We start from the raw sequence: 19,570 nt of genomic DNA, 5'->3' as shown, positions 1-19,570 counted from the left end.
AGGGGAATGAACGGATGAACTACATGGGCTACTATGTCAATTCACTGAGAGTCAAATGCTTCTATTTCTTTGTAATTCTTCTGTAAGATGGCTGGGTGACATGTTAGCGATCTCGACTATGACCTTATTGTCAAATGGCATCGCGCCCGACCATTGTAAGAAAAAATGACCCTTACTTTCGTCAATATAGGCCCTATTACATTATTCTATGTGGTTGCATGGTTCATGGTGTGAGTTACCGTAGTCACGTCATGGTTCGTGAACCACGAGAAACGGCTGAGTGGCCTAGTAAGTGGCCCTGAGAGTCGGCATACCAGTTGCTGCGAAATGGGAGTGGGCATCTCGGACATATTGTGAGTCATGGACTTCCTCGTGCTCAGACGGCTATGGCTATGCAATCCACCGGTGCTCCTTAACCCGTTAGAGGAAATATCCTCACTTGGACTATGTATAAGTAGGGTAGCATCCTGCTTCATGAATTTACCGATCTCAGAACGTTTTAAGAAGCCTCGGACTTATGGGACTAACAGAGTCTCACACAAATTTGGCAGGGGAGGGATTCTTTCGAAACAACTTGGCGAACGAAATGGAATTCGATGGGGAGGTATCAATATTAGTAGGGCTTATGGAAGAAAGTAGAACTGGCTGAGTCAGCAAAGAGTATGCATCAAGATGTGCTAGGAGTAAGTGATATTCGGGTAAGGGAAGATATCGAGGAAGAGATAGGGGACTATAAAGTGTACTTGACGGGTGTTAAAGAGGAAAGGGCAGAGTGTGGGGAAGGGCTGTTTATCAGTAATACTATTTCACGCAACATAGTTTCTGTTAAGCACGTAAACGAGAGAATGATGTGAAAAGTTTTGGCAGTTGGAGGAATTACGACAAGAATTGTCTCAGTGTATTCGCCATGTGAGGGTGCAGGTCAGGATGAAATTCACACGTTTTCTGAAGCATTGAGTGTCATCGTAGTCAGGGTCAACAGCAAGGATTGGATAGTGCTAAAGGGCGATTTTAATGCGAGAGTTGGAAATAGAGCTGAAGGATACGAAAGGGTGATTGGTAAATGTGGGGAAGTTATGGAAGCTAATTGGCATGGAAGCGTCTGCTGGACTTCTGTGCTAGTATGGGTTTAGCAGTTACAAATACATTCTTGAAGCATAAGACTATTCACCGTTACAGAGGGGATGATACGGGTACCAGATCCATAATATACTATACCTTAACCGATTTCGAATTCAGTAAATCTGTTTGGAATGTACGGAACTCTCGGGGATTTTTCGTGAAACAGACCACTATCTGATCTGTAGTGAACTAAGTATCCCTAGGCCTAGAATAGATAAAGTTAAATCTTTCTGCAAACGAATACGGGTAGAAAATCTCCAGGATGAGGAAATTAGACAGAAGAACATGGATATAATTAGTGAGAAGTTCCGAACATTGGACAGTAAGAAGGGTTCAGAATAAAGAAAGAGAAAGGATGGCATGCAGGGATGGTGTACTAGCAACAACAATGGAATGCCTAGGAAAAAATGTGTGTAAACATGGGAAAAAGCTAACATCTTGGTGGAATGATGAAGTGAGAGCAGCTTGTAAACGTAAAAAGAAGGCTTATCAGAAATGGCTCCAAACAAGGGCCGAGGCAGACAGAGATTTGTACGTAGATGAAAGAAACACAGCGAAACAAATAGTTGTTGAATCCAAAAAGAAGTCGTGGGAAGACTTTGGTATTAAGCTTGAAAGGCTAGGTCAAGCAGCAGGGAAACCTTTCTGGACAGTAATAAAGAATCTTAGGAAGTGAGGGAAAAGGGAAATGAACAGTGTTTTGAGTAATTCAGGTGAACTCACAATAGATCCCAGGGAATCACTGGAGAGGTGGAGGGAATATTTTGAACATCTTCTAAATGTAAATCATTCTGGTGATGTTGCGAACAGCCAAGCACATGTATGTATGTTCAGTCCGTCAGCGATTCCGCTGGTGGGATCCTCAACAGCTCTGCCATCAGCTGTCATAGATGGCCTAGGCATCACTGAAGAGGCGTACTAGGGAAATGAGGAGTGAGTTAGTTTCCCGTTGCTTTCTTCACCGAGCCAGAGTTGCTATTACATATCAGTCTGCCAAGCCCACTGAAATGCATACATCACCTGACCCTATGAGCAACATTTTCGCACTATTCATAGCAGGGACTGGCTGCATAAAGTTTGGCATTACTAGCATCGCTCATACCTCAGTCACTTTCATAATGTCAAAGCCAAGGATTAGACAGAGACAGATCTGTGAAAGTAACAAAATTGCTCTAGCCTATACCAGAAGACTTAGTGCAGTGTAAACAATAGGTCCTGCCAGCGAAGGCATCAAGCTCATCGTAGGAGGAAAATGATTTTGGTGAAATCACGCTTGAGGAAGTGGAAAAGATGGTAAATAAACTCCATTTTCATAAAGCAGCAGGAATAGATGAAATTAGACCTGAAATGGTGAAGTATATTGGGAAGCCAGGGATGAAATGGCTCCATAGAGTAGTAAAATTAGCATGGAGTTTTGGTAAGGTACCTTCAGATTGGACAAAAGCAGTAATTGCACCATCTATAAACAAGGGAACGGGAAGGATTGCAACAACTATTGAGGTATCTCATTGATACAAGGCAAAGTATTTACCGGCATCTTGAGGAGGGTGCGATCAGTGGCTGAGGGGAAGCTGGATGAAAGCCAGTGTGGTGTCAGACCACAGAGAGGCTGTCAGGATCAGATTTTTAGTATGCGCCAGGAAGCTGAAAATTGCTACGAGAAGAATAGACAGTTGTGTTTATGTTTCGTAGACCTACAGAAAGCATATGACAGGGTACCGAGGGAAAAGATGTTCACCAAAATGGGGGACTATGGTTTCAAGGGTACCTAAATTATTAAAATCAATCAAAGGCATTTGTGTTGACAATTGGGCTGCAGTGAGAATTGATGGTAGAACGAGTTCTGGGTTCAGGGTACTTACCGGGGTTAGACAAGGCTGTAATCTTTCACCTTTGTTCTTCGTAGTTTACATCGATCATCTGCTCAAAAGATTTAATGTGCCAGAGTGGGATTCAGTTAGGTGGAAATGTAGTAAGCAGTCTTGCCTATGCTAATGACTTGGTCTTAATTGCGGATTGTGCCGAGAGCGCGCAGTCTAATGTCTTGCAACATTAAAATAGGTGCAATGAGTATGGTATGAAAATGAGCCCTTCGAAGACTAAATTGATTGTCAGTAGGTAACAAATACAACAGTGAATGACAGATTGGCGATATAAAGCTGAAAAATGTAGATAATTTCATGTAATAGAATGTGTTCTCCCAGGATGGATATGGAGTAAGTGAGATTTGATCAATGTGCAGTAAATTTAATGCAGTGAGCTTGCAATATTCTGTAGGAAGGATGTCAATTCTCGGTCGAAACTGTCTTTACATCAGTCTGTTTTCAGACCAACTTTGGTTTACGGTAGCGAAAGCTGGGTGGACTCATGATATCTTATTCATAAGTTAGGAGCAACGGACATGAAATTAGCGAGAATGATTGCTGGTTCAAAGAGGTGGGAACAATGGCAAGAGGGTACTCGGAATGAGGACATAAAGGCTAAGTTAGGAATGAATTCGATGGATGAAGCTGTACGCATAAACTGGATTCGGTGGTGGTGTCATGTCCGGCGAATGGAGGAGGATAGGTTACCTGGGAGAATAATGGACTCTGTTATGGAGGGTAAGGGAAATGGAGGAAGACCAAGACGACGACGGTTAGACTCGGTTTCTAACGATTTAAGGATAAGAGGTATAGGCCAGAGCACTAGTTGCAAATAGAGGATTGTGGCAACTTTTAGTAAATTCACGGGGGCTTGCAGACTGAACGCAGAAAAGCATAACGGTCTATAACGATGTATGTATGTATGTATGTATGTATGTATGGATGGATGGATGGATGGATGGATGGATGGATGGATGGATGGATGGATGGATGGATGGATGGATGGATGGATGGATGGATGGATGGATGGATGTCCGACTCGTTGGCTGAACGGTCAGCGTACTGGACTTCGGTTCAGAGGTTCCCGAGTTCTATTCCCGGCGGGATCGGGGATTTTAACCTTAAATGGTTAATTCCAATGGCTGGGTGTATGTGTTGCCTTCATCATCATTTCATCCTCATCACGACGCCCAGGTCGCCTACGGAAGTCATATATAAAGACCTGCGCCTGGCGAGCCAAACTCGTCCTGGGATATCCCGGCACTAAAAGCCATACGATATTTCATATGGATGTATAATAACTTTGCAAGTACTGTCAAAAGAAGAAGTTATATATATTGCACTAAAACATGCACGGGTATCAAATTTCGTCGAATGACTTCACTAGGAACTTAGTAAGGCAATTCATGTTTCAATTAAAGATTTACTATTTCACTGACCCTGAAACTTGCAATTGATGTAATTCCTTCATACCCCACATCAAAAATTTTCCTAATGCAATGGTGCAACTCCAGTGAAAGTAGCAATCCACCATCAGTGTATGATATCAATCACCACGTGCCGCATGCACGATACTTAAGATGTGAACTGAGTTATCTTTTCCTGGACTTCCTTATATCGACAGAAATAACAACGAAGAAGTTGTACAACCATATGCTCCGAAAACAATATCAAGCATCAGGAAGACGGCGTTGATTGTGAACTGGTACCGTGTTTGGAGGAATACATCGAATCGTCCAGTTCCCGAAACACCTCGTGACACCTGGTACAGGGTAACACATGATGAATGAAATGTCGTGTGGCTTTTAGTGCCGGGATATCCCAGAACGGGTTCGGCTCGCCAGGTGCAGGTCTTTCTATTTGACCCCCGTAGGCGACCTGCGCGTCATGATGACGATGAAATGATGAAGACAACACATACACTCAGCCCCCGTGCCATTGGAATTAACCAATTAAGGTTAAAATCCCCGACCCGGCCGGGAATCGAACCCGGGACCGTCTGAACCGAAGGTCAGTACGCTGACCATTCAGCCAACGAGTCGGACGTAATACATGATAAAATACTCACAAATAGAAAACTACACCGCATTCATATGAAAGTGTTACGGAGTTATCCGTGGAATGCAGAGGTGAATGAAGGTGCGGGCTGGAATGGGTCTAATTACAAGTCCGAAAGATGAATTAAAATTTCAATAAATATTATATTTTCAATAGACAACAAGGTTTAACAAATTTTCACTAGGTGAAATAACCATAAAAAACACAGGTATAATGATAATTTTACAAGCGAAAACACAAGTTTTAGAGGATCATTACAAAATCGGGGCTAAGAGCCCCAAGATTAATAATTCCTGAGCTCTCAGCTCACGACCACAATTTACCAAAGGGCAGAAAACCCCTAATTACATGGAGCACTTGTTCCCACCTAGTAATGTCAAGCCTCCTAGAGGCACCTTTCAAAACAGCATAAAGAGCTGACCCGCTCTCAATCTTTCAAGCTTATTAAAGGCAATACAATGCTTTACAATCACTTGCCATCGAGGCGCAACTTACAAGAATTAAACAGCGATATCTTGTACCCAGCCTACAGGGCCTTAAAAGAAAAATAATAGGTTAATTAAATGGCCCAAAATACCAATATGAATGGAGGCGTAGCTTGCGCTCCTACATGAAACCTTATAAAACCTAAGGGGCACTAGGCCGCTGACACAGGGGCTATTCCCAAACAAGGGAGGTGACTAGTATACGAAAATTTTAATACATTAAGAGTAGAAAATCAGTTGTGAAAACGTAGTCACCTAAACTCAAAATGAAGGGGAACTCGAGAGGTTAAAGCACTCTCTATCCCCGATTTACAGTTAAAGTAACAAGAAACTGTTACATAAGCCGGCACTAAGTTACATTTTTAGAAAGGTAGGTTACATTGAAAATGTTTCGGACCTTCCCCGAGGGCTAAACTACTGAGCTAGCAAGAAATAAAGATGTTAAAAGGCTGTAGAAGAGCTGCTGGCGGATGAAAGAGGTGCTTCCCGCCTCCTGCTATACTTCCATACACTAAGCTAGGTGTTGTACGAGTAGGGAGAGCCAGGAATATCAGCAATTTTTATACTCTCGGGGAAGATTCGAGACCTTTCATGAATGATTAAGACACACCCACAGTCGTTTATTGGGTAGCTTACAGTTACACATCAACATTGGAGAAGAAAGACGCCATTGGCTAAAAATTAATGACAGAAATTTACGATTGGCTAATTTCAAAACTGGCGGAAAGAAAGACTAATATTGCCAACCCACATATGAAAGAACGACATTTAGTAAAGAACAAACTTCTGAATACAAAATATCTTCAAGAAAAGTTCCTTCACTTCGCACCAGGGTGCATGATCATAGTTTTTGGTAGACATCTGTGAGAGAATGTCCACACTTCTTGATAGTTAGTAAACAAAATCGATTCGAAATTAACACAGTGACATCTTCTGATGAACGGTTGAATTAATTCAGTTTTAAAGTTCAGAGTTTCAGCTGCAGAGAAGAACTTTAAGGCGGAAAATTCAAATGTGCGGCTTATAGGGGTACCAACCGGTACGGAAAGAAAGAAAGAAAGAAAGCGATTTCTGCACGTTATGTAGGAACTGTTGTGATACCATACATCTCACTTTCTATTTTCTGTGTTCATTTTGTTAAACGATTGGAAACTATTATCTGTGTACTAACCGTTGTTCGTAAATAAATCTGTTTACAATAAGAATCATAGCATGATTTTTGTTATTATAACTCTGGGAAATGGGAGAGAGATTAAACGGCATAAATAACGTACAAAAAATAAACGACTGAGACAATGCTTAGATTTAAAAGACTTGCAAGGAATATTCCTTACTCTTCAACATCCAAAAAAAAAAAAAAAAAAGAGGATAGTGATAGGTGAGTGGTAGTAAATAAAAATGAGATGTTCTCAGAATATCATAGTAAAATGTCATAAAGAAACGAAAGAGTGCATTTGCAAGAAAAAAGTAAATAAATAAAATTAACTTTTCCAGCGTACGAAAATAATTGTATTTATATAAAATGAAAGATGAGTATAATCTTAAACAATGCAGTAGTTTAAAAAATAATAATTTTATAGCCAATCAAGTAATTGGAGGAAACTAATCAGGCGAAAATGGAAACAACGGTTATTCATTTATTTGTTAATAGGAAATAATTTTCATTTCTGGATTCTAAAATAATTGTCTTGCCTCCTAGTTGCCTTCTTAGGTTGCCCTGATTATTTAATGCGAGTTTAGTTTTACGTTGGTCGTTGAGAATAAAATGTGTTATTATTATTATTTATATAATTTAATATTTTTAATAATAATAATAATAATAATAATAATAATAATAATAATACACCCTATGGGAAATAAATTCAACAGTTCAAAATTCACCGGGCGAGTTGGCCGTGCGGTTAGGAGCGCGCAGCTGTGAGCTCGCATCCGGAAGATAGTGGGTTCCAACCCCACTGTCGGCAGCCCTGACGATGGTTTCACGCGGTTTCTCATTTTCACACCAGGAAAATGCTGGGGCTATAACTTAATTACGGCCATGGCCGCTTCCTTCCCATTCCTAGGCCTTCCCTATCCCATCGTTGCCATAAGACCTATCTGTGTCGGTGCGACGTAAAGCAACTAGCAAACAGTTTGAAATTCAACGGCTTTGTATAGGTATAAGAATGGTCATAATAAGTAAGAATAATTTTTATGCCACATGGCAGTTCATAAAATGAAGAGAAAACTTAGCACGTATTTCCCTGTGAATAACTTATGGACCTGTAATGTATTTTCGGCGGTATAAAACAGCACACAGCACCTCGACCCTTTCGAATGCTAATCATGATCAAGCTCGCATGAATACGGATATCTCATTTAATTCATAATTTCCAAACTGCTAAAACATTAGAGCTGCATACAGACGTTAAAATTCTTCAGTATTCGGCGACTGTTTTTAGTGCTTTTACTCCACCGTCTTAATAGAACATACAGCTTGGTCTTAGATAAAAAGATACCAGAAAGTGGGCACGGAGGGAGTTAAAACTCGCCAAAAATCGGGGCAACTTTAGAGGGCAACCAGAGGACAAATTTCCGTAACTGACAAGCCAGAAATGAAAATCCTTTCCTATCAACAAAATATTGAAGAACCATTCCCTCTCCCTTTTACCCTGATTAATTTTCTCCAATCATTTGAATGGATAGACAATTATTACTTTCGTGAACAATTAATGCACTGTTTAAGATTGTACTCTACTTTTCATTTCATATAAATATAATTATTTTCGTCTGCAGGAAGCATTCATTTTTTTAAATGCACTCCTTTGGTTATTTAAGACATTTTACTATGATATTATGAGAATAAATTATTTTTATTCATTACAACTCACATCTCATTATTTCCGTGGATTGTGAATTATGTACTTCATTTACATTATACCCTTCTGGATTGCATTATGGGTGCAACATGTCTTTTAAATATAAGAACTGTCTCTGTTTTTTTACACGTCACTTGATCCCGTTTAGTTTCCTTCCCATTTCCCAAATTAAGAAAACGCATGGTATGATATTTTAAGTAAAGGAGTATGTCTTTAAATGAAACACGAATCGCCTTACTAAACACTTAGTGAGGGTTACCTTACTTCATCTTCATTTCTAGGGTCCAAATCTGATATACGTGCATCTTTTACTGCTAAATATATCGTCGCTGCCGGGACAAAACCTCCTACGTGAAATATTTTAGCTGAGAACTTTGGCCGGTAAGGTACTGTCATCTAAGGTGCAATGTTGTGTGCATAATGTCAAGGCGTTATCGCCCTTCATAATGTATGTGCTGCGGGTCAGTATATCTCCAAAAATATTATCACACAGGAGGTTTTGTCCCGGCAACGACGATATGAGTTCTTAATTTGACAGTGCTTGCATAGGTATTTTTGTAGAGTAATTCAATAGGTCCTATGCTGACTAAAACAAGGGTCATTCTTTCTTACAATGGTCGGGCGCAATGCGATTTGACAATAAGGTCATGGTCTAGATCGCTAACAGCCCTCGCACAAAAGAATTACAACGAAATAGGAGAATTTGCCCTCATTGAATTGGCATACGAGCCCGTGTGGTTCCTCCCTTCATTCCACTCTCTGCCGCATATTCGAGATCGAGACAGGGGGCGTGTGGGCAGGCGGGGAAGCAAGTATCTTCCCCTCTGTGGGTGTTTGGTTCATGTTAGATCTCCCGTTATTCGCTGTTTTCATCTCCCCTCACTGTTCGAGGTGTGTTCATGTGTTATGCTTCCGCATGACTTTGACGAATGAAAGAGAGAATGTATGCTGGTACTGGGCGGTTCTGAGGTCTGCAGTGATTTTCTAGCCTGAAATTAAGATTTCTAGCCAGAGATTTAAATGAACACTAGGGTACAAAAACCACACTAACACTTTTTGACGGCACCATATTTGTTTCTGGCATATGTAGCCATCCACCGATGTATGAGCTATGTTCCCTTTCTTCGAATAACGACACTCGTACCAAGGCCTGAGTTTCACTTGAGCAACCCATTTACTTCATGGAACTATATTTTCTATTCTGTTGTGTTCAACATTCTGAATTCACTTTAATTGATATCCGAGTTTTAAAAAATAACGGATCATAAATCAAGAAAACACACATTACGTGTATAGTCATAATGATACAAGTGTCGGTGGTCGAACGATTGGAGTAATAGATCGCTGTAACCAAGATCACTGTTTCGATTCAGACTGGATGTTAGTGGATTTCTAAATATATAATAATCCATAGAAAATCAAGCCTTCATGCTGAAATATGAAAGAACTCATGAACATGTTAAGTGTGAAATCGACTAAGTATCAGCAGTGTAATCGTCGACAGAGAGTTTCACCTTCGTCGATTGTACCATAGACTGTAGTGAACAACAGTGGAGCGAGCCATTGATGAGAAAGCAACGTCGAAATTTATTTGAAAATGTCACCCAAAATAGTGTCAACTTCGCAGACTTCCATTTCATCAACATAGATTGTACAATATTATATTCATCACAACGATTAGAGTTTCCAACTATATTGAAGTGATGAGTAAAAGTAATAGCTGTCTAGGTAGTTAATACTTTCAGAACGGAGCTCGATAGCTGCAGTCGCTTAAGTGCGGCCAGTATCCAATATTCGGGAGATAGTAGGTTCGAACCCCACTGTCGGTAGCCCTGAAAATGCTCTTCCGTGGTTTACCCATTTTCACACCAGGCAAATGCTGGGGCTGTACCATAATTAAGGCCACGGCCGCTTCCTTCCAACTCCTAGGCCTTTCCTATCCCATCGTCGCCATTAGACCTATCGTTGTCGGTGCGACGTAAAGCAACTAGCAAAAAAAATACTTTCAGCTAATTGTGCATGCGTTCTGTTTGTTTCATATGGATTAAGATAGCCATTTTCATATAAATATCTATGTTTCGCTGTTAATTCCCACAGCGCACCATACGTATTCAAAATTCATATTTTTTTTCTATTTCTGTACCAACATTAATTATAAAATAATGATGAAAATTTCATAGGAGATCGATTGAGCCTTCATCCTTTGATGAACAATTCATGTATGACGTGTAGTACAGATATTCAGAATTTCACGAAAATAATTAAATTTATCCGGAACGCTTACTCTCCAATTTCATCATTCCTGAAACTTAGAAGGATAAATATTTGTTCCCTTCAAATGACCACTGCTCTGGTCTATGTTTCGAGTTCAATTACCAGCTCATTTACCTTTTTATAACTGACCTGATTTTTAAAATATTTACTGTCAGCCATAGGAAACACGACTGACAAGCCAAATTAAAAAAAAAAACATCTCGTTTGGAAGCATCATAACTGCGTGGTTTTCCACTAGCAGAAAAGTGAATTTCTGAATGGTATACAGCATGCGAATTACGACTGCTATCTGTCAAGTTCTGTTACTAATTTTAAGAAATTACAACTGCACACACCAGCGAGGACATTGCAGTACCTCGGCCCGTCAGCCAAACCTCTAAAACTCGCCTTAATGATGAAGTGAGAGCAAATACAACTCTCATCTCAAGACGCAGCAGAAATAATGCCTGAAGTACCCAAAAGTACATTTTTCGGACCAGTATAGGAACCGTTTCATTACTTGTACTGTCTAGTGCTAAATTTACCTTAATCGTTAGAGGGGCGTGATTGCTCAGTCGATTCACGAAGGTGGCCACGGTTGATATTCTGCCAAGTGCATTTGGGAGTTTATAATTGAAAAAGCCACGTCGCTTTCTTCAGATTTCACGTAACACTGAAGCTCCTGTGGCAATGATCACTATAGCAACAGTCACGTAAAAATAAAAGCTTGCTTTTACTCTTCGGTTAATGGTCAATATTATTCTTATTCTTATTCTTATGCTTCTTAGTATTATTCATCTTCTCCTCCTACTTGTTATTATTATCATCATCAGTATTAATGTACTTATTTCAGAACAAATTTCATGTGTTCTAGTTAAACCTCAGATGGTGACTCTCCTGGAAAAGCCGCGCCTCTTCGTTGCTAATACGGAGTACACGCTGACCTGCGTTGCCGTGGGATCTCGACCTCAGGCCAACATCACTTGGTGGAGAGGAAATCATCGATTCCGGAGAGGAAACGTAAGTAATTTACTCTTAAACTTTATTCTGATACTGGACTCCCCTGCGAAACATGTGACCTTGCCGCGGTGTGGAGACTCGCGTGTCCCAATGAAGCAGATAGTCAAGCAGCATTCGCAACCATATCGGACGGGTATCTGTCGAGAGACCAGACTAATGACTGGTTCATCCAAATAGGGGTAGCAGCCTTTCAAAAGTTGCAAGGGCGGCAGTCTAAATCATTGACTGGTCTGTCATTGTGATAATACTCAGCGTGGCTTAGCTGTGTTGATACTGCTACACGGCTGAAAGCAACGGGAAACTACAGCCGTAACTAACTCCCGAGGAAATTCAGCTCCTTCTGAATTAATGATGTGCTGAAGATGGATTATTCCCACGTAAAATAATCCGCAAGTAAAATAGTTCCCCATTCAGATCTCCTAGTGGGGACTACAAGAGAGGGGGCAATCATCAGGAAGGTGGATGCTGACATTCTGCGAGCCGGAGCGTAGAATGTCAGATGTTTGATTCGTTGTGGTAGGTTAGAGAATCTGAAAAGGGAGACGGATAGACTAAAGTTAGATGTAGATGGTTTAAGTGAAGTCAGGCGACTATAGAGTTATCAACACCAAATCAAACACGAAAAATGTAGGAGCTTGCTTAATAATGAAAAAGAAAGTAGGGCAGCGGGTAAGGTACTACGACCAGCATAGTGAAAGTATTATTGCTGTCAAGATAGACACCAAATCAATGCCCACCACAATAGTACAAGTCTTTATGCCTATTAGTTCAGCGGATGATGAAGAAATCGAAATAATGGGTGAAGAGATAGAAGATTTAATACGATATGTAAAAGGTGACGAGAATATAATTGTGATGGGAGACTGGAATGCAGTGGTAGGACAAAGAAGAGAAGGTAATACAGTAGGAGAATATCGATTGAGACAAAGCGATGAAAGAGGAATTCGGCTTGTTGAATTCTGCACCGATCATAATTAGGTCATGGCTGATTACTTCGTTCAAGCACGCCAAGCGACGGCTGTATACATGGTGGTATACATGGATTAGGAAGAGGTTCAGAAACCAGGTGTCGGATTAAGAAACTTTCCCAGGAGCAGACGTGGACTCTAACCACAACTTGTTGGTCCTGAAATGTCATCTGAAGCTGGAGAAATTGAAGAAAGGAAGGAATGCAAGTAGATGGGATGTAGACAAGTTGAAAGGAAAGAGCGTGAGGGACTGTTTCAAGGACTATGTTGCACAAGGACTAAATGTACAGGCTGAAGGAAACATAACAGAGGAAGAAGGGACAGTCTTGAAGTGTGAGGTCAATAGGGCTGCTGAAGAAATGTTAGGAAGAAAGGAAATACCATGTACGAATCAATCGATAACTCAGGAGATACTAGTCATGATTGACCGGGCGAGTTGTGAGCTCGCATTCGGGAGATAGTGGGTTCGGACCACACTGTCGGCAGTCCTGAAGATGCTTTTCCGTGGTTTCCCATTTTCACACCAGGCTGTACCTCAAATAAGGCCACGGCCGCTTGCTTCCCATTCCCAGGCCTTTCCTGTCCCATCGTCGCCATAAGACCTACGTGTGTCGGTGCGACGTAAAACAAATAGCAAAAAAGAGTCATGATTGAAAAACGACGAAAATAAAATAATTCAAAAAATTAAAAGGACGGAAAGGAATACAGGAGATTGAAGAAAGGAGTAGATAGAAAGTGAAGGACAGCTAAGGAAGAATGGCTGAAGAAGAAATGCAAGGATATTGAAGGTTGTACGGTCCTAGGAGTGGGAGATGCTGCATACAGAAAAATCGAGGAAACCTTTACGAAAAGGAAAACTAGGTGTATGAATATTAAGAGCTTGGATGGAAAACCACTTCTAGGGAAAGAAGACAAGGCAGAAAATGGCATGCACATATCCAACAGTTGTATCAAGGTAAATAAGAAATTATATGGTTCTGGGAATAGAAGAAACTGTTGATGCTGATGAAATGGGAGACCCAATTTTGAAGTCAGAATTTGACAGAGCTTTAAGAGACCTAAATAGGAACAAGACAACTGGAATTGATGATATACCCTTAGAATTACTGACTGCCTTAGGAGAAAACATCATGACGAAATTATTTCATACACTGTTAAGATATATGAGACTGGAGAAGTGCCATCCCATTTTCGTAAAATGTTGTTACACTTATTCCCAAGAAAGCCGGTTCTGACAAGTGTGAAAACTACCTCACCATTTGTTTAGCATCTCATGTCTGAAAAAGTTTAGCACGTTTCATTTACAGAAAGATGGAAAGACAAGTTGAAGCTGAGTTGGGAGAAGATCAATTTGGCTTCAGAAGAAATGTAGAAACAGTTGAGGCAATTCTCATTTTGCGTCTGATCTCAGAGGATCGAACTAAGTAGGACAAGCCCACATACATAGCGTTCGGAGATCTAGAAAAGGCATTCGATAATGTTCATTAGACCAAGCTATTTAAGATTCTGAAGGTGATTGGGATCAGTTACTGAGAACGAAGGATTATATACAATCTGTATAAAAATAAGTATGCAGTGTTAAGAATCGAAGGCTTTGAGAAAGAATCAGCAATCCAGAAAGGGTGAGGTAAAGCTGCAGTTTCCCCCCTCCCCTGTTTCAATTTTTATATAGAACAATCTATAAAGGAAATCAAAGAGGAATTTGTAAAGGGAATTACAAACCTAGGAGAGGAAATCAAAACCCTGAGATTTGATGAAGATATTGTTATTTGATCTGAGACTGGAGAAGATCTAGAGAAATTCCTGAATGGTATAGACGGAGTCTTGGGTAAGAAGTACACTGACTGACAGAGCAAATGCAACACCAAGAAGGAGTGGTCAGAACTTTATGCCAATTGCAGGGTAGACTGACGTCACTGAGGTATGCTCATGATGTGAAATGCGCCGCTGTGCTGCGCACGTAGCGAACGATAAATGGGACACGGCGTTGGCGAATGGCCCACTTCGTACCGTGTTTTCTCAGCCGACAGTCATTGTAGAACGTGTTGTCGTGTGCCACAGGACACGTGTATAGCTAAGAATGCCAGGCCGCCGTCAACGGAGGCATTTCCAGCAGACAGACGACTTTACGAGGGGTATGGTGATCGGGCTGAGAAGGGCAGGTTGGTCGCTTCGTCAAATCGCAGCCGATACCCATAGGGATGTGTCCACGGTGCAGCGCCTGTGGCGAAGATGGTTGGCGCAGGGACATGTGGCACGTGCGAGGGGTCCAGGCGCAGCCCGAGTGACGTCAGCACGCGAGGATCGGCGCATCCGCCGCCAAGCGGTGGCAGCCCCGCACGCCACGTCAACCGCCATTCTTCAGCATGTGCAAGACACCCTGGCTGTTCCAATATCGACCAGAACAATTTCCCGTCGATTGGTTGAAGGAGGCCTGCACTCCCGGCGTCCGCTCAGAAAACTACCATTGACTCCACAGCATAGACGTGCACGCCTGGCATGGTGCCGGGCTAGAGCGACTTGGATGAGGGAATGGCGGAACGAACGTGTTCTCCGATGAGTCACGCTTCTGTTCTGTCAGTGATGGTCACCGCAGACGGGTGTGGCGTCGGCGTGGAGAAAGGTCAAATCCGGCAGTAACTGTGGAGCGCCCTACCGCTAGACAACGCGGCATCATGGTTTGGGGCGCTTTTGCGTATGATTCCACGTCACCTCTAGTGCGTATTCAAGGCACGTTAAATGCCCACCGCTACGTGCAGCATGTGCTGCGGCCGGTGGCACTCCCGTACCTTCAGGGGCTGCCCAATGCTCTGTTTCAGCAGGATAATGCCCGCCCACACACTGCTCGCATCTCCCAACAGGCTCTACGAGGTGTACAGATGCTTCCGTGGCCAGCGTACTCTCCGGATCTCTCACCAATCGAACACGTGTGGGATCTCATTGGACGCCGTTTGCAAACTCTGCCCCAGCCTCGTACGGACGACCAACTGTGGCAAATGGTTGACAGAGAATGGAGAACCATCCCTCAGGACACCATCCGCACTCTTATTGACTCTGTACCTCGACGTGTTTCTGCGTGCATCGCCGCTCGCGGTGGTCCTACATCCTACTGAGTCGATGCCGTGCGCGTTGTGTAACCTGCATATCGGTTTGAAATAAACATCAATTATTCGTCCGTGCCGTCTCTGTTTTTTCCCCAACTTTCATCTCTTTCGAACCACTCCTTCTTGGTGTTGCATTTGCTCTGTCAGTCAGTGTACAAGATGAAAATAAGTAAGTCCAGAACAAAAGTAATTTAGTGCAGTCGGGCGGAGTTGGGTGATGCAGGTAACATTTGATTAGGAAATGAAGTCTTAAAGGAAGTAGTTGAATATTGTTACTTGGGTGGTAAAATAACTAACGATGGCAAGAGTAAGGATGACATAAAATGCTGACTAGCACAAGCAATGAAGGCGTTTCTTAAGAAAATAAATTTCTCACATCGAACACTGATATAGGAATTAGAAGGATGTTTTGAAGACTTTCGTGTGGAGCGTGGCATTATATGGAATTGAAACATGGACAATAACTAGCTCAGAAAGAGAGATAATAGAAGCTTTTGAAACGTGGTGTTGCAGAAGAATGCTGAAGGTGAGATGGATAGATCGAATCACAAATGAAGTGATACTGAATCGAATTCGTGAGATGAAATTGATTTGGTTAAATTTCACTAGAAGAAGCGACTGAATGATAGGGCACATCTTAAAAAATCCAGGTCTTGTTCATTTAGATTTTGAAGGAAGTGTAGGGGGTAAAAGTGGTAGTGGTAGACCACGGTATTATTATGAGCAGCAAATTGGAGCATGTGTAGGATATAGTAGTCACGTAGAAATGAAAACGTCAGCACAGGATAGGGTGGCATGGAGAGCTGCATCAAACCAGTCTATGAACTGATGGCCCAACAACAATACTGGAGATACGCAATGTTGTCAGTTAGGTACGTACAATACCGATTTCAGACCAATCGAATTATTCATACTTCTCTCCCCTCAATGAATAATCCACAGAAAGCATATTGACGTGAAGTCTGTGAGCTGCAGTGACGTGAAGTGTTCGCTTGTGTAACGTATCTCACGCACGGTTACGAGCAAGATATCAGGAACTGTCACCAGTCGATAGGCTCCGCGGAACTGGTCTGCTTAAGGGTGAATTGTTTGTGCGGTTTGTAGCGACACACTTTGGCAGAAATGCATGTACAGTACAACCTCTGTGGACGTAAATATCAAATGAAGGCAGACATATTCCTTGATCCGATACAGGGCCATCCCCAACCCCTCAAGTACCATTCAAATGCCCCCGATATACACCCAAGCAGCAACAGCCGAAATTCCGGAGAACGAGGCAACACGCACTAAGCAACAATCGTTTGCATGCAGCTGGGTGAAGATCCCGTATCCCTGTATCCCCACAACAAATGTCCCACTGTCCCCTCAGCATCGACGTATGAGGCCGCACTGGTGTTTGGAATGGTCGCACTCGGCTAACGAATAGTGTAATGTCACCTTCAGTGAAGATCTGTGCTTTTGTTATTGGTCGAAATGATCGCCACAATCGTGTCCAACAGCATACAGTGGATAATGGCCGCACTGATCTTTCTGTCGAAAGGTACATGTGGCCAACCCCTTAAATTACAGCCTATGGAGCTATTGACGTTTATATGATATCATCAGTCCGGCTTGAGCTCTGGCAGAGGACGGTTCGCGCGACTCTGCCTCATTGCGTGTGACGTGTGGTGTTCTATTATTCTCTAGTGTACTAACGTAAAGTGAATATGGCAACAAACGGCATCAGGAAAAATACAATGGAATGTGCTTTCCCCGACAAGGCCAATAAACCTGGACCTGCGGAAATACACGAGTGGTTCCAGCACACTTTAAAATTAAATGTCGACCAACTGGATGCCATACAACTTGATAATTTGGAAACGGCAGTCTACATCAAGCTAACCAGTAAACTGTTAATGGAGAAGATCTTACGCATGACCAATGGACACTCACAGGTACGAAAATTTAATGGCTCTCTATCTGATGTGGTAATAACATGTTCAGACGTGGATAGCAAATTAGTGAGAATCATGAACCTCCCCATAGAAATGCCAAATGAAAGAATACTGCCCTTCGTTAGCAAGTACGGAAAGGTAAGGGAAATCCGGAATGAGAGGTGGTACTCAACCTATATTTATAATATATACAGTGGAATTAGGGCCATGCGTATAGAGCTAAAAACTGCCATACCTCCCTTTGTCTCTATAGAGGCCTCCAGGGCGCAGGTAGTATATGACGGGCAACCGAAATCGTGTTTTTTCTGCAGTGCTACAGATCATTTTATACAAGACTGTCCCGTAAGGCGAGGTGAGAATGGCAATAAATCCGGGCCTAGACTCCTCAGTGAGATAGTTGCCAATATAGACTGTAATAGTGACTCACCGGATGCACTCGAGTCAGGGAGGATGTCTACAAGCATAGTATACGTAGAAAACCCTGTCCCAGTCCAACCACAAGCGGCAGAACAACAACACACGGATGACTAACTTAGTCACTCCACTATCGTCTCGCCGACACCAGTCAGCCCGGACGACTCACCAACTGCAATATGTACACAACATCAAACACATCAGTCAAAACCGGACACACACGAGCAACAACAAACATCTGCCAATACTCAGCCGAAGATAGATAGCCTTGTAGGAACAGAGAGCCTGCTTGTAAACAACTTTCAACAGGAAACTAGCCGCACTCCTCCCAACCCTGACGCGGAGAGTGTCTTAACTCCTACGGTACACAAGATAGCTGGGGAGGGGAACATAAATGTCCCATCACTGAGTCAGAACTCCACTCGAGATCCAGTGACCAATAGCATGCAATGGGTCGCGGACATAGAAGACGACACCTCTACTCTTATGGAAAGTCAGGATACGGGGTCAGGGACCCAAGAAAGCATGAAGGTAGATGAACAACCAATCAAAGAAGCCGCCATGGCGAAAATCACACCGAAACTAAAAACACAACGACATTCGCGGGAAGAAACGCATAAACCCTACACGACAAGAGATCCGCGTCTACAAGGGAGTAGAGCTGCAGAAATAATATAGTCTCCCCCCCCCCAATCTACTTCCCAATAATAACTCGGAAGGCGCCCATACAATGGTCACTCTTAGGATCATGCTGCTGACTTACACGATACTATCTCTTAACATAAACTGTATCCAGCCTCCCAGTAAGCAGCTCTTGTTACAGCAACTTATGCGTGAACAGGACTTTGATATTACTCTTCATCAAGAAGTAGCTGCGGAGGACTTGCAATCAATACCTGTCTATGAGAAAATTGTAAATGTTAATGAATACAAACGTGGTACTGCCATATACATCAAAGACAACATTTAATATACATATACCATTCTGCTTCTAAACTCCCGCGGTATTAGTATTCGTATTAACAATCTACTGATAGTGAATATTTATGCACCATCGGGCTCGAACGTCAGACTCGAAAGACGGATCTTTTTACGACAGAAATCTTACCCCTTCTTCAACACTACAACGGTAATGAGATTCTCGGAGGCGATTTTAATGCCGTAATTTCACCTAAAGACCAAACATTTCAATGTCAGGGCTGCCCTGCCTTAGCTGCGCTGATACAAGTTTTAAAATTGAAAGATACGTGGGAAATGAAGAAACCTCACAGCCCTGGATATACATATTTTTACCACACGGGAGCATCCCGCTTGGACCGAATTTACATAAGTCCCCATTTACAAGGAGAGCTACGCGAAGTTGATTTATGCCGGGTGGAATTTTCGAATCACAGTGCCTATATTTGTAAGACACGACAGCCGGCTATGGGACCGGCCCGCGGACGAGGTACATGGAAATTAAACTGCAATATTTTGTGGGTAGAGGAGT

General features: G+C 42.3%; 1 protein-coding gene across 1 annotated transcript in view; it reads left to right on the top strand.

The window, feature by feature from the left end:
• The window catches only part of LOC136864162 (uncharacterized), a 1,211,188-nt gene that overhangs the window by 15,456 nt on the left and 1,176,162 nt on the right, over positions 1 to 19,570 (top strand). The window contains exon 2 of the mRNA XM_067140810.2: positions 11,516 to 11,661. Within this exon, the coding sequence (XP_066996911.2) occupies positions 11,516 to 11,661 (146 nt within the window). The remainder of the gene's footprint in view (positions 1 to 11,515; positions 11,662 to 19,570) is intronic.

The sequence above is a fragment of the Anabrus simplex genome, chromosome 2, assembly GCF_040414725.1.
Source record: "Anabrus simplex isolate iqAnaSimp1 chromosome 2, ASM4041472v1, whole genome shotgun sequence".
Classification (NCBI taxonomy): domain Eukaryota; kingdom Metazoa; phylum Arthropoda; class Insecta; order Orthoptera; family Tettigoniidae; genus Anabrus; species Anabrus simplex.
This window is presented reverse-complemented; position numbering and strand designations above follow the sequence as displayed.